General features: G+C 49.6%; 1 protein-coding gene across 1 annotated transcript; it reads right to left on the reverse strand.

Moving 5' to 3' along the window:
• On the reverse strand, positions 1–10,026 carry LOC131421281 (serpin A12-like). The gene is made up of 4 exons (XM_058567955.1): positions 9,393–10,026; positions 7,440–7,710; positions 1,744–1,891; positions 1–192 (listed from the first exon to the last, which is right to left on the reverse strand). The coding sequence occupies exons 1-4, from the start codon at positions 10,024–10,026 to the stop codon at positions 1–3; spliced, it is 1,245 nt and encodes a 414-aa protein (XP_058423938.1).
• Positions 10,027–12,069: the final 2,043 nt, after the last annotated feature.

Here is a 12,069-nt window from a genome sequence, read left to right on the forward strand (position 1 = left end):
TTATTTCCCAGTAGGATTGGCAATCCTTCCCAAGAAGAGCACCGTATTCGTGATCTTCTCTTGAATCATCAGCAGAAAGGGTCTGTTGATCTTGACTGTGAATGGCGTCTCCATGGGCAGCGTCTGCACTCCGGAGCCCGCAGCCCCCTCTGAGCCCTTCTCATCCATCTTCAGCTTAGCCTTGTGTATCGCCTGTGGGAACCGGGAGCGAGGTCAGTGCTTGCCAAGCCACTCAGAGGCCCCTGGGCGGGTCATGGCCCACGAGAGGCTCAGAGAGGGAGAGGCCTCAGCCAAAGTCGCCCAGCATGACAGTAACTTGGCTGGTGCCAGCCGCCCCGGGGCTCCTGGCTCCTCTGCTGTCATCGCTGAAGGACACTGGACAAGCAGAGGCAGCGTGAGGGAATACATGATGCATGGGAGCATCAGATGCAGAGGGGCGGAGTGGGGATTTCTATCCTTCCTGTGACTTACAGGGATGTGTCAAGGTAATAATGGCAGAAACGGTCTGTTGAACCTTGGCTAGATGGAAAGAAGGGAGGTGGGGGCATCTCTGCCCCAAAGCCTCCAACCCCTCTGCCCACACTCCTTTCATCCACCTGGTGGATGGTTAAGAGGGAGCCAGATTCTGGGTTAGCTATTGAAGATGACTCGGACCAGATCCACCAGTGCCGTCAACAGGCCAATAGCCGATGTTTACAAGTGGAATCACAGCTATGAGCACACCTAACTGTGGGAAATAAACAAGCCATTGAACTCGATGCGTAAAAGCCTCCGGGAAAGGAGCAGCTGGCACCGAGTGTTTATGGGAAGTCTGTGGCATGAAAACTTAAAAGCGAGAAAATTCTATTAACTGCCTTTCTTCCTCCTGCCAACTGGAAAAATAAATCTGAGTCAGTGCCTACTGATTCAGAACAATCGGCTCAGCTTGGAGACTCGGATCCCTCCCAGACTGGCTTGACCTTCTCCCTCAGCACCAGCCACTCCCCTCCGCCCTCTGCTCCTGCTTTCCCACCTCCCAGCCTTCAGTGATGCTGCTCCGTCTACTGGCAGATCCTCCCACACCCGTCTCCGCTTGTTGAAATCTTGCCCTCCTCAGTGCCCTTTTAACATAAGGCAGGGTAGCCAGACAAAATACAAGACTTCCAGTTAAATTTGAATTTCAGATAAATGATGAATTTTTTAGGGTAAATATATCCCGTGCAATAGTTAGGACATACTTATACTAAAAAAATTTTTCACCACTTTCCTGAAATTTGAGTTTAACTGGCTTTCCTATATTCTATCTGCTAAATCTGGGGACCCTACCCAGGTCGTCTCTATTTGCCCCAAAGAGGCAAGTGCTCAGACTTGCTGGAGACCAGAGGGCCCCCAGCTCGCTTACGTAGAACATATTTACTGCTTACTCCTAACCAGTCTGCGAAGACTTTGGGAGAGTTAGGCAGACCTAGACCAGTTCTAGGCCTGATAAATGTTCCAGGCCTTGATCACCTGTTTGTTACATTGAATCGACTTCCAAAATAGCACCAAGAGATTGATATTCCCAATTTTAAAGACTGGAAATGTGAGGATTGGGGAAGTTGTGTGATTTGCCCAGAATCACATGGCTCGTTAGGTGCAGAGCTGGATTCGAGCCTGGTCTGACTGGTGGGTGAAATCCTGGCTTGTACAGCTGCTGTGACAGCAGCTCTGGCCCGGGGCCATGTGACGGCTCGTGGGGGCAGCGTCCAGGCTGGGCAGGCTTACCTCGCCCACTTTCAGGCTGCGACCAGGGGAGATCCTGGTGAGATCGCCATTCTCTTCAAAGATCTTGGTGATCCCCAGGTGGGAGAGAGTCTTCTTCAGGTCATAGGTGCCGGTGATGGAGAACCTGGGCAAGGACACGTCTGCAACCCTGGGGAGATGACATTGACACAGATGAGCAACAGGGTCCTACCACTTTCCAGGCAGACCCCAGGGTAGATGATGAATGAGACATTTGTCTTGCCAGCCCCAGAGGTCTCAGACTTTCTCTATCCACAGAACAAGGAGGGACTTCTTAACCCTAGGACCCTGGTTTTAAAACACCCATGCTGTCTGAACTATGTCCCTACTTCCTATCAAACCTGCCCCAGAGCCCTCATTCATAGAAATGTCCTCAAGTCCCCACTGTCTCAGGGCCCCTTCAGCTACCTTGAGGGCCTCCCCACTGCAGGCTCAGCCGTGCCCAAGCCCGAAACCAACCCTGATCCTAGCAGGCTTGATGCTAGAGGCAGCAGGGCCCCGGTATCAGAAGCCAGGCAGAACTGAGTTCAGATCCACTCTGCCTCTCATGAGCTCTGTAACTTGGAGCAAATGATCTTACCTCTCTAAGCCACTTGTACCAAAATGACGATGATAATCATAGCACCCACTGGCCGATAAGAGTGCTAAGCAAATGCATGCAAGGTGCTCAGCAGAGAGTCAAGTCTTCGTCCTCTTGCCCCTGAATTAGCAGCTTCATATCCTCTGTGGGTGGCACCAGGTTGGCATCCCTGCCTGGGACCTGAGGCCAGGTGTCCTGAGGCACCTGCGGGCCCTGGATTCCTGTCCACCTGGCCCTGGACCCCATTTCTTCTTGCCCATCCACGGACCTCATTCCTGCCTATGTCTCCTCTCTTTCCTGCACCATCCACACGAGGCATCTACTTGATCATTCTCTGACCATGTGCTATAGTAACCCCTATCCTAAAAAACAACAGCGGAAATACTTCCATTGCCCCTGAGTCACCTCTCCAGCTGCCAGTCCATTTCCCCTCTTCCTTTCAGAGCAGAAGTTATCTCTTCCAGCGACCTCCGCGTCCTCCCGTTATTGCCTGAACCCACTCCATTCAGGCCCTTGTTGTTAACATTCTACCAAAGCAGCTCTTTCCAGAGTCACCGTTGACCTCAGCTTGCTAGACCCAACATGTCCTGTCAGAGGACAGCACTAGACAGTTGATCCCTGTTCCATCTTGAAGCATTCCAACCCACGTCCACACCTGCCGGGTTTCCCCTCCTTCCCTGACCACTTCTTCTCTCTCCCTTTGCTGGCTCTACCTGGTCACCTGTCTCGTCATCGTGATGCTCCAAGCTCACCCCGTAGTCCTCTTCTCTTTTCTGCCTTCTCTCCCTCCCAAGGGATCTCATTCAGTGTTGTGTTTGTAAATACCAGCGGTAGGCCCAATGACTCCCAAACTTAGCCTTTCACTCATTCATTCATTCAACAAATATTTATTAATTGCCTACTGTATACCAAGTGCTGTTCTAGATGCTTAGAGCATCCATGAACAGAACAGGCAAAAATCCATGCCCTTGAGTTTGTGATGTAGCAGGGAAGACAGACAATGAAATCAACATTACTAAAAGCATAACATAGGCATAAATACAGAGACGGGGGGTCTATGTATAAGAAGGCAGTAAGTGCTGTGGAAAAAGGACAGATCACCTTAAGGGAATCAGGAGTGCTAGGGTAAAGGGAAGACTTGAGCAAACTTTGAAGGAGAATGAGAGTTAGGCAAGTTGGGCTTTTTTTCCTGAGTGAAATTGGGAGTCACAGTAGGGTTTTGAAGAGGAGAGACATGGTCTTGCTTAGGGATTTAAAAGGATCGTTTTGTCTGCTCAAGAATATACTGTTGGTGGTGGGGGTGGGGGTTGATCAACAAGAGTTGATGCTGAGAGACATTTGGAAGCTGGTGTGCTAGTCACATGTTGGGAGTCACAGAGTGGGGGAAGGGATCAGACTCCAGATATATTTTATAGTAAGGCTAATGGGGTCCCCAACAGACTGAATGGGGGGCTGGAGAGAAGACAGTGAGGAAGGATGACCCCAAGGCTTTTAGCTTGAGCAACTAAAAGGATGGAGTCACCATTGAATGAGATTGGAAGCTTGAGGAGGTCCCATAGTGGGCGATCAGGACGTCCATTCTGGGTGTGTTGAGACTCAGATCCCATCAGCCATCCAGGGGCCATCCTGGCTAAGAAGACAGCTATGTGACTCTGGAATTTGGGAGAGAGAACTGAGGCTAGGGGTAAAAGAATGTGAAAGTTGTGCTGACACAGATGGTATTGAAAGCTCTGAGCCTGATGTGCTCACTAAGGGGTGAATATTGATGGAAAATAGACCTGAGGAGTGAGCCCCATGGCACTCAACTCTGAGACGTGGAGGAGAGGAGGGTGGCCAGCAAAGGGGACTGAGAAGGAGAGGGGTAAGAGGACCCAAGAGACTGTGGGGTCCTGGAAGCCAGGTGAAGAACCCCTCTTTATGACGGGAAAAATAATGGCATCTTCATATCTCGTGGAAATGACTCAGTAGAAAGCAAAAAGATTTGCTGATGTCAGAAAGGGGAGTTTCTAGGTGACATTCTTGAGTAGCGAGGGGAGATGGGATCCCGTGCACACACGGGGAGGTTGGCTTTACTGGCGCCAGAGAAGGAAGACAGAAGAGGTGGGGTGATGTTAGAAGGTGGATACACATCCCAACAAATGTGTAAAAGTGTGATGGCCCCAGGCTAGGGACGAACTCTCGAAATTTTTGCCAGGCAAATGGATATTTCAAAGTCACCAGCAGTTTTGCACCACTTATATGTGGAGCTTTCAATATGCATTTGGGAAAACTGGGCCTTTCCCCTGGGGAATCCACCACAGCAGGCCTCTAATTATGCAAACACAAAGCAAGCATCTGTCTTCTGTGCAGAGCCCAGGCTGAAGTCACCCAGAGCCTAATTCCCAGGTGTCCTGAGCACGCATCAATTAGGGTGTGTCTTGTAGTTGTGTGTCTGTTGGCTCAGCCTCTCCTAGGCCTTCCAGTCTGGAGGGGACCACAGAAAGAACACACAGGAGGAGCCCATCCCCCTGCCCTCCTCCGTAGAGGACAAATGGAGTGGTCTGGACTTGACCACTTGCCCCCAGACTGAATGAGCTCAGAAGGTGGGAACATTGACTTATCATGCTTTGATAAAATGCAGTTTCCCCTTTGGGGACCACGGGCAAAAACACTGTCCTGCGAGAGGACATGGAGTTTCCCCCAATGGGGCCGACATTACCGCTCTCAGTCATCCTGGAGCCGGAAGTGACTGGGGACGCAGGACCTCGGCTGGGGTGGGAGGAACACTCCTCTCCACGGTCCTCCTGGCAGGGAGGCTGGCCGCAAGGCATGGAGTTGCTGGGAGCAGTCCTGGCATGATGGAGGAGGCAGACCAGGGGCTAGCTAGGAGGGTACTCTGGAAGAGACACTAAGAGCAGCCCGCACTTGAACTCCATGAGGAGCCGCTTCTACGTGCTGCAAGTAGCCCTGGGCCGCTGGGAGGAGCTTTGGCTCTGTTAAACCCAAACCTTCAGTAGGGCCTGTGCTGACCTGCAGGAAATCTCAAAGGGCCTATCCCACGCCAGGCGGAGGAGCAAAGGAAGGAGTGTAGGCCCCTTTCCTAAAACCAGAGAGACGGTGACAGTCCGCTGGGAACATCTGTGTGCGGTGAGTGGTGGCCTTGTGGTGGTCTCAGCTCCAGAGGCTGCAGAGGGGATGGTGAGGGGGATGTGAAGCACCATGGCTGGCCCCGGAGCTACAGCTCTGTGGGAAATTGTCAGAAATAACTGGGAGATGAGGGTGGGGTGCACTGAGGATGCCGGGTCGAAACAACCCAATGGTGGGGGCTCAGTCACCATAATTTGGATACTAAAGGAAATGTGATATTATGGAGTCCACGTCCCCTGAAGCTGGGACTTCCAGATGAGATGGGGGTGGAGGGGCTTCCCATCATCCACCTTCCCTTCACCTTCCACACCCATCAGTTGCCTAGTGAGGTCCCCCAAGATACCTCCGTGGACTCTAAAACTCTGTAGAGTGCAGACAGGAAACCACCAGGCCCTTGAGGGGGCCTCCTCATGTTAAGAGAGCCTGTGCTTTCCCCTCCAACCCAAGAGCTGTGGTCCTAGTTCCACCCTGGGGGGAGAGGACCAGAGCCGCAGGACACCTGTCATTCAATAAACCTGAGGCTCAAAAGACCTTCGGAGAACCTTGGAACTCTGCCTCTTCAACCCGTTAGAAGGGGAAGTAGAAAAGACCTCACATCTGTGCGAGCCCTCCTGGGGATAATGCTGTACTGAGACATGTTTAAATCTCTCAAGAGTCCTATGAGGCCAACATTCTTATGGCCACATCAGATATGAGATAACTGGGTCTCAGCTAAGACTCTCCCTCCTATTTCAGGGGCCAGACCCTGCAGGACCTTGCAGACCCCTGGTTTTCAGCAGGGAGGATCCAGGGGTGCTGTGCAGAGCTCAAGACATAGTAGCTCTCTTGCGGTGGCCTGCCATTTAGTCTGCTGTTTTCCTTCCCACCCCTCCCCCCCAAAACTGGAACTTTATCTGGAGCATTCAGAATCAGAATTTCTCTTTCATGAGCTTCCAGCTAAATCTAGATAGCCGAGACGAGTTCTGCAGTTTCCCCAAGGGTGTGTTCCCGTGTGACAGAACCCCCATCAGCTCAGGTGCCACCCATAGGTAGCCCAGCTCAGTCTCAGCATCGTCTACCTCTCTTAGAACCCTTCTCAGCTCCTGACAGCACGTTGGGCATGGCAGACGCTCTCCACGAAGACCTTCTGGATGGAGAATGATGGCGGAGCAAAGTGGGAGAGAGAGTGCAAAGAGCACAGAGGAGGACATCCTGACCCCATTCCTACCCAAGTGGAAACTGCCCTCTCCACCTCATAGGCCCACCACCGCTCTTGGCTGCCGTAGATGCTGTCCTCATCCAGCAGCTTTCAAGGCACCCTGTGCACCATGCACACCTACACTGACGCCAAGTCTACACTGACACCAAGTCCCTAGGACTTAACTCTAACACCAGCTGTTACCTTTCCTGAGAAAATCTACTGGTAGACAAGTGCTTGAGAAGAATTCTGGAGGCTTACCTTAAAATCTATTCTAATTTCTAAAATTTGGCCCTTCAACAATTATTAGTAATAACTTACTTGGGACCCACTTCGCTGGGTTTGTTATGCCAGCACAGTTGAAAACATCATTCTATACACAACAAACAACTCACAGCTCTCTTTGACACCCCAAGTGTTTGTCCCTGCAGTTTCCCTCTGCCCAGAATTCCTTTGTGCCTCTCCCTTCCCTACAGGCCACTATTCAGCCTTGAAGACTTAGCTCAAATGCCGCCTGCTCCACGAAGCCCTCTCTGACCACCACAGTCCACCAAATTTTTGCTCCATCCACTGCACTCTCACAATTCTTATGCATCTTTCTATAAGAGCAAGTGTTTCACTATATGCTTGTGATTTTTTTCCACTCTACTTCCTACAAAAATATAAGTTCATTACAGAGCCCAGAATAGGGCTTGGCCATGGGGTAAGAGGTCCATAAATCTGGAGTGGAAGTAAAGAGTATGGAAGGAAGGGAACAAGAAGGAAGAAGCTGCATATGCCAGGCACCCTTTTTACCTTCGTGTGATTAATTTTTTCCATTTGGCAAAAGCGCCTGTGCTCAAGGCTTCCTCCACCTGCTTCATTTTGCCCTCATCGGGAAGAATGAAGGTGGCAGTGATGTTGCCCTGGTAGGGCATTTCCAGGACCGTGCAGGAGAGCTGGTCGTCATGGCCAACTTCATACATGCCGCCACGGAACATCATGGGCACCTTCACTGGCTTGTTTCCATCCAGAATGAAATCTTCCTCTTTAGTTACTTTTGGATCAAATTCATGTTGCCACCTGGCTTAAGAAGGAAGAGGGACAAAGTGAGATGAATATCCTGAGGGAGAAGGGATGACTGGATCCAGCTAACCATTGGTCTCTGTCCACACAGACTCAAGGAAAGGGTGTGGATATTCTAGGATATCAGGGCAGGGCCCCAGGAATTCTTGCCCTCATGCCACGCCCTGAAGCCTTCTGGTGAGGTGGGATTGGACCCCATTTTCAGTTTCCAAAGAAGCCAGGACTAGGGCTGCTGAGCTGAGAGGGGAGCTGCAGACTATCTTAAACACAGGTGCTCCTGATGCTGAGAAATCCTTGATTGTGTTCCAGCAGAGGTGGCTAAATTATACTTAGTGGGGGCTATTTGGGTCTGATGTGAGTGAAAATGCTCAACTCTATTCTAAGTCAGCCTTGGAGGAGCTACTCTTGTGGGACTAAGAAAACTGATGGAACAGGCTGCCCTTGGGAGCCTGCTGAAGAGCAGTGAACACTCAGAGCTGGGTGTTTGGACCCCTTCTTTTTGACCCTGAGGACTCTTTGACACCATTAGGCATAAACTCAGACCTAAGTCTTTTCACACGTGCTACTTCAGAGTCCTCAGGCCCTGAGTTCAAATTCTGGCTTCAGTGTTCTAGAAGGATGACCTTGGACAAGTGTCTCAACCTCCCTGGGCTTCAGCGTCCTTATCTGCAGAATGGGCATGTTGATGGGTGCCTCAGAGGGCTGCTGTGAGGCTGAGTGGGAAAAGGCAGCACAGCTTAGTGACTGTGTATAGTGAGTGTTGAGTGGATGCTAGTCATCATCAGCATCGTTGTTGCTATTCTCTTGTTGTAATCTAGAGGATGTAGGGATTGGGGGAAATTCCAGATTCTCCTTCCTCCCTCTGCTTTGGGAAGACTGAGATTTCTGTCTATAATTATCATTCCTTTTTCCTCTATAGCCATCAATCTCCTGTGGATTTTGGAAGAACTGAACTTCCGTATTCAGGACCACGTTGCTGACAGTGCAGCAGTGATCTTGCCTGGCCTGAGGGCTTTTGGTCTCTAGATTCTCACCTATCTTGGCCAATCTTTGTGTGTGCATGTGGGGTGTGAGTGGATGTTTGTGTGTGGGGTGGGGAGTGAAGCTTGGATTTGGGAATATTCTTCCATCTTCTTTTCAGTCTCTCACCCTCAGAGTTGGGGAGTCTACAAAATATGATAAGAGACCAAGGCACCTACCACAGTGATCATCAACACCATCACCATCCTGGGTGTCTACTTGGTGTGATGGAAAGCACTAAGCCCTTGGATCAGGAGAAATAGGTTCTAGTCCTGACTCTCACTGACTGGCTTTGTAACTCTAAGTCAATTAGTCTCTCTCTGAATTTCACTTTCCTTATGTAAAACACGGGGAAAAGAATGTCACTCCATCTCTACAGCCAATGTTGTGTTAGGATAATGAGTAATAATGAAAATGCACATATGGAGAGTGCATTCAGACTTCACAAATTTCATTCTTCATACATTTTTTCACTTTGAATCCCAATAACTTCCCTATGAGTTATGATCAAGGTGCTCATTTTGCAGATAGGAAAAGTGGGGTTTGAGAGATTAATTACATATGAATTCAAGGTCACAGAGCAAACAAGTGGCCAACCCAGGTTTTTAATCCTGGTCTACTGGCCATCCTATCCTTTCCATGCCAACATGCTCCAAGGCTTACCTCGAAAGAAAATACAATTTATAAGAAGTATCAAAGTTCCAGGGTCTATATTCTTGATCAGGTTGTTGATTTTCCCCTGGGTTTTCTGACTGACATAGTCATTGATCTGCTTCTGAGCATTTTCCAAGTTCTGGAAGTTGATGGGGACAGTATCTGCACTGTACAGGTTCTTGACATTGGTCAGAAACTTCTCCTGTGGCTGCAACCTCTGGTCGATAAACAAGGCATTCTTGAGGCTCAGCTCAAGGCTCTGGTTCCCCTGGTTCAGTCTTTGGATGAGGTAATGGAAGCCCTCATGAAGATCCTTCTCCAGTATATTCCTGAAGTTGAAGCCCTGCTTGATCTCGTCCAGGGTGGAGTCTTGGGCACCCAGAGACAGCATGGAGAAGGCTGTAGAGATGCTCAAGGGAGATATGAAGATGTTTCTGCTGGGGCTGCTGGAGGCCAGCTTCTTGTACAGCTTGAAGCCAAATTCTGTGTTTCGCCTTGCGAGCTCCTGGGCTGCCCTTCTTCCCTTCCACGCGTGGGCCTGGCTCACAGCTCCATGATTCTCTGGAGAGACCTTAGGCTTCAGAAGACCTTCCACAGTGAGGAGGCCAACCAGAAGCAGGCCTAGGCCCAGAATGGGGTTCATTTTCCTTGGAGATTGTCCTGTTTAGTGGTAGACCTGAAGTTAGCAGAATAAAGAACAGAAGAACCCCATTGGCCCCATCTTATCCACAGGAAGACCTGATGAAAGAAGTGAAACAGTAACTAGCGTGTGCTGTGCATAGCAGTTTATAAGTGCTTTGACATCCATTATAGCATTTAACCTTTACAGTTGCCCTGGGGACTAGAAATGATTGTCCCCATTGCATAAATGAGAGCCCTGAGTGTAGACGACAGCTCTTGTTTTTGTACCCCTCTCCTATGTCTTATAGTAACAGTATCTCAATTCCTTTGAGAAACTGCTCCCTCCACTCTATTGGATCACAATAAGAATACCCTACACTGTGGGCAGGTGACCCAGGCTAAGCCATCATAATACTCCATTCCTCTGCCACACTGGTTAAGGAATGAGAGTGTGACCAAAATCAGATTAATCAATGTTTTTCCCTGAGAATGCAAAGCCCTCTTAACTCTGGGGTGACTGACTTAATGATATGGCCCTGGAGCTGAATGTGGCCATTACTTCCACATATAGAAGGACAGAAGGAGAAAGAGATGGAAAGAGAGAAATAGGGAGACATCTTTTGAGTCCCTGGATCAAGCTTCACCTGAAGCACATATACCTCCAATTTTCCAAGTTATAAGAACCAATAAGTTTCCCTTTTAGGGTTGGCTAGTTTGTGTTGGATATTTTTTTTCCTTATAACCAAAAGAATCCTGACTAATTTTCAAAAATAAAGGCTTTCGTCTAAGGTCACACAGTCTGTAAGTTGTGGACACTCACCTCAGGAGAACCCAGGTCTCTGGTAAACCTGCTTCCTTACACTTTTTCCAGGGAAGAGAAAAGGTAATGTCACGGACAGGAAAAGCCAAGTCTGCCTGGCCCCAGGACGGCTGTTCTTTCACTACCTCTCAGCTTTGACATCTCCCAACAAGACTGTGAGCTTTGGGGGACAAAAATTTCATTTTCTGATTTCCCTTAATCTCTAGCCCTAATGCTGCAGAGAGCTGCCAAAGTATGTTATTCCAAAGAGCTTGTTGATGTCCCTAGTCGGACATTCTTCTGTCTGTAGTTTTTATACTAATTTATATGTTGAATGAAGGCAGATTTCTTTGCTTCTTCCTCTGTTATCACTTACTATGTATTTTTCTGTAATTTACATCTTTATTTATCTGTAATCCATGGGAAATACTGCGATCCTCCACAATAAAGGCTGTTCATGTTGCCTTAGATTGGATTCCTGAGAAGCAGAGTCTGAGACAAGGATTCAGGTGTCCATTTTGTGCCCTTGGGGGAGTCCCTGGGGAAGTGAGGGAAGCAGGGCAGGAAAGAGAAGGAACTGAGCAAGGATACGGCCCCAGGTAATATCTAAGCTTGACCTGATCCAGAGGGGAGGGCCCTGGAGCATGAACCACATGGCAGCATTGACCCTATGAGACAGGGGCTGGCCTTATGGATGCAATCAGTGAGTCAGTGGCTGTGGTCTGCCTCCAGGATGCAAGGCCTGGGGTATAACTTCCAGGGTCAATTAGCTCCTACCAGCCAAAGGCAGTTTTCTGGAGAGGGGAGGGTGGCTGTGGACTATTAGCAGCCAGTTCTCACAGCACCCCCAGCCTAGGGGAAGTGGGCCCAGCACCAACAGGGTCCGCTGCAGCTATATCCCTCGTGCCTGGCACAGAGTGGGCTCTTTCTAGTTTACTGAAAGAGAGGATGAATGAACACCAGCACAGGGCCTGCACCTAGGGAGGCCCCAAATGCCCAAGTTCTTCATGCCCCCGGATCCTCTATGCCAGGTCCTGTGGAGACAGCCATCACCACAATGGACACGGTCTTCAAAGAGCTTGTGGTCCAGTGATTGAAAATTCTACTGGATTCTACCCATTGTTTCCCATGCTCCCCTTCCCTCTTCCTAATGGAACTTCAGTTTTTTCCAGGCGCCTTCCCCTCCCTCAGGCAGCCTATGTGCCTCAGGAACAGGGGCCCCATCCCCAGCTGCAAGAGGGCCCTGATTGGGACAGGGTAACTCAA

Source organism: Diceros bicornis, chromosome 24, assembly GCF_020826845.1.
Source record: "Diceros bicornis minor isolate mBicDic1 chromosome 24, mDicBic1.mat.cur, whole genome shotgun sequence".
Lineage (NCBI taxonomy): Eukaryota > Metazoa > Chordata > Mammalia > Perissodactyla > Rhinocerotidae > Diceros > Diceros bicornis.

Excerpts from the sequence above, each read along its gene's own strand:
- LOC131421281 (XM_058567955.1), bottom strand. The coding sequence starts at position 10,026 with ATGAACCCCATTCTGGGCCTAGGCCTGCTTCTGGTTGGCCTCCTCACT. Across the intron at positions 7,711-9,392 it reads AAATTGTATTTTCTTTCGAG|CCAGGTGGCAACATGAATTT; the intron begins GTAAGCCTTGGA and ends TTCCTTCTTAAG. Across the intron at positions 193-1,743 it reads GCAGCCTGAAAGTGGGCGAG|GCGATACACAAGGCTAAGCT; the intron begins GTAAGCCTGCCC and ends CGGTTCCCACAG.